Raw genomic sequence first — 2944 nt, forward strand, 5'->3', positions numbered from 1 at the left:
TATATATATATATATATATATATATATATATATATTGTGTAAAATACATATATATATAAAATATATGTATGTGTTTGACTTTATCTTTTGCTATCTGAATGGCGATTGTTATGAATGTACTTTCAATTAAATTTTTATTGAATTGAAAATTGTCCTTGAAAATCAGAAATATATATATTATTTTTCTTACCGTGTTTATCACGTTGAGCAACATCATGTGTTTTTAAAAGCTCCACGACACGAGGAAAATCGTTTTTAAAAACACTTGCGTGTAGCAAGTATTCCTCTTCGGCCATATTTGTTTTGAGGCACGGGAGAATTCTTTTACGAGATTTGACAATACCTTAGTAGTAACATGTAAGGGAGAAATCATTGTAATAACTCTGGATACGTTACGAGTGAGTGAGACAAATACAGAACTTCAGCCGGACTATCTACCAGATATCTTGACCCTATGTAAAAAATTTTTTGAGATAAAATAATAATAAATTACACCATTGCACGATCATAAAATTTTAGTTTAATGATATTTTCTGGTACATTTTTATTTTATCTGTCGTGAAGTAATGCCATATTTGTATCAGATATTAAGAATAATAATGATTTAGAAATCGATAGCATTATCTTGAAACGAGAGCAACATAAATACAAAATATTAAATTGACGAACGTTTTTCAAGTGTACCTGTAAGGACCTAACCCGCTGTGATGTCGGTGTTACCCAGTGCAGTAACGGTGGTGTCATTCTTCATGAACTTCCTCCCATACAATTCAAAACAGAAGTTTTGGTAAATTTTTCTTTGTACAAATTCGAAATTCCTGTGTCTCAATGTAATGACATAAACAGTTAGAGAAATTAAAATTACACATTTAAATCAATATCATCTACACAGGCGTAGACAGGTCCAGAGATTGTCTTCACAGACAAGACAGGTCCACACACACACACTCAGACACATAATCGGTGTACATGTTTCTTTAATACACGAGTATGTTTGATTATTGTTTATATTTTATGTATGGTATATGCCACGTCCATTGTATGTATGTAGTATTTCCATGAAATTCGAATGGAGGATTTGGGGAATGTTTTATGATCCTCTCTGGCCCTCTAATCGGCTGAATCTGGTGGATGTGAGTCAGTTTACATTGTTCTTTCTAGGAAATATGCCACCATTTCGAGTATGTATTTGGAGTTTGTTTTCTTCTTTTTCTTTGTGTGTGTGTGCGCGCGCGCGCACGTACATGGATGTATTCATTCATTCCATGTTTTATTTTTCGAATTTCTTACTAACTGAGAAAGAACCAATTTCTTGTCTGGAAACAAGGCTCTCTCATTGGAATTTAGACTGCTCCAACGGGGTAGTTTTATATTTATTTACGTATACATATACATAAATATGTGTACAAGTACACGTGGGTGTAGGAATGTATATCACTGTATATGTCATGCTAAACTTTTTTAACGTTTTACAGATTTTGACAGTGCCTTTGATAACTTGTAACTGTAATTTCTTGATTAGGCATATTCGTTCTGGTTTTGTGAAATCCTGCTTCTCAAGAATGCTACTGAGATATTTGTCACGTAACCAAGTGCAACAATAATTAAAGTTAGAAATCTGAAGTAATATATAGTATCCAGATAGAGTGACTGTAGATTTCTCCACAATTCAACACAGATGTCTTCTTTTTCACTGATCTTTTTTACTTTATGTTAACATCTGCTGGACAACTGATTTCAGCTGCAGTGTATAATTTTTTTCTTTGTTCCAGATCATTATATATGGTCTGTTCCATCAGTATTCTTTCATATGTATTGTTACTATGCTCTCCACGTCACTGTAACTTCTTATATTTATATACCCCAGGATTATTCTTTTTACATGATATAATGTTATTACGATATCATGTCTGATAGGTAATACCGTGGTGACATTTTTGTACAGCTACTTATATGAGGATGATATGCTCAGTGTCAGTTCCACAGAGCCTACATCAGGTAGGGCATTTTTACTTACATCCCTTTCCTTTCTGCTCATCAGGTATTTTGTGATTGTTTTCAACCCCGTATTACTAAAGCATACCCCTCCAAAGTGAGAGCTGATATCCTGGTTTAGTCCAAGATAGACTACTCTGGTTATCAGTGTTGCTGTCACTGAAGCCATCTGGGACTATAACCATACATGACCGTTTGCTAATATGTATAAAGTTCTGCGACTTCTTAAGTGTATATCCCTAGTCATCAATCAGAAAATACTTTCTGAAAAGCCTTTCCAATTCTCATGATGTTATCACCCTCATATCTGCAAACCTAATCCACGGCTGGGCTTCGACATTTGGTGGTTAGTAGATGTCAAAGGAACGACGTTGAAAGGTTGTTTGAATTGCTGTTAAGCCTTAGCCACTTTGTTTTTGCTAAAGGAGAGGCAAGCTACATTACTGTTGATGTGGGATTTTTTTGCACTGGTTAACAGTTTTCAGATTTTAACATCAATGTCCCAGATCTTATGTACCATGGAATCGATTTCTGGTACAACAAACACATTGTGTGCAGAAAGTTCCGAAGTTCATAGTTCTTCTATCCCTTGTTTTGTGTTCTTTGCTATGGGTTTCTTTGAAGCAAATATTCTCATCCATACCTTAGTACCTATAGCATTCCGGATACGATATCAGAGAAATAATGTTGTGAGTGTGTGTGAGAGAGAAAGAGAGACTGTGTGTTTATATGTTTACCTGAGTCCGTCGCCAAGGAAGGGGTACGGGATGATACTCTCCACCACCCCCACTACTTTTCAAAGTTGTACCTTCAGATTTAGAAAATACATTTTATAAGAAATTTCTTAAAATACACTTCTTGAAGTCTTAATTTTACTCACTTTTTTGCTCAAACTAGAACAAAGAACAAATATAAATATTAAAATGACCAACAAAAAGATCGGAAGAGC

General features: G+C 34.4%; 2 protein-coding genes across 4 annotated transcripts in view; one reads left to right on the forward strand and one right to left on the reverse strand.

Moving 5' to 3' along the window:
* The window catches only part of LOC106878624 (protein IWS1 homolog), an 863399-nt gene that overhangs the window by 858627 nt on the left and 1828 nt on the right, over positions 1–2944 (reverse strand). The window contains exon 1 of one of the 2 annotated variants that reach the window (XM_052971183.1): positions 191–333. The exons of the other annotated variant lie outside the window; for it this stretch is intronic. Within the exon in view, the coding sequence (XP_052827143.1) occupies positions 191–296 (106 nt within the window). The 5' untranslated portion in view covers positions 297–333. Of the gene's footprint in view, positions 1–190; positions 334–2944 lie in introns of those variants that run through there. 2 annotated transcript variants of the gene reach the window in all.
* Positions 409–2944, forward strand: part of LOC128248902 (uncharacterized) — a 37718-nt gene continuing 35182 nt past the window's right edge. Inside the window, exons 1-2 of one of the 2 annotated variants that reach the window (XR_008265055.1) lie at positions 409–1181; positions 1918–1998. Coding sequence is in view for 1 of the 2 variants with exons in the window: in XM_052971187.1 (XP_052827147.1) it covers positions 1026–1181 (156 nt within the window). In the remaining variant the exon portion in view is untranslated. Of the gene's footprint in view, positions 1182–1917; positions 1999–2944 lie in introns of those variants that run through there. The other variant, XM_052971187.1, reaches the window with a different exon arrangement.

This window comes from Octopus bimaculoides, chromosome 10 (genome assembly GCF_001194135.2).
Source record: "Octopus bimaculoides isolate UCB-OBI-ISO-001 chromosome 10, ASM119413v2, whole genome shotgun sequence".
In the NCBI taxonomy this organism is placed as follows: domain Eukaryota; kingdom Metazoa; phylum Mollusca; class Cephalopoda; order Octopoda; family Octopodidae; genus Octopus; species Octopus bimaculoides.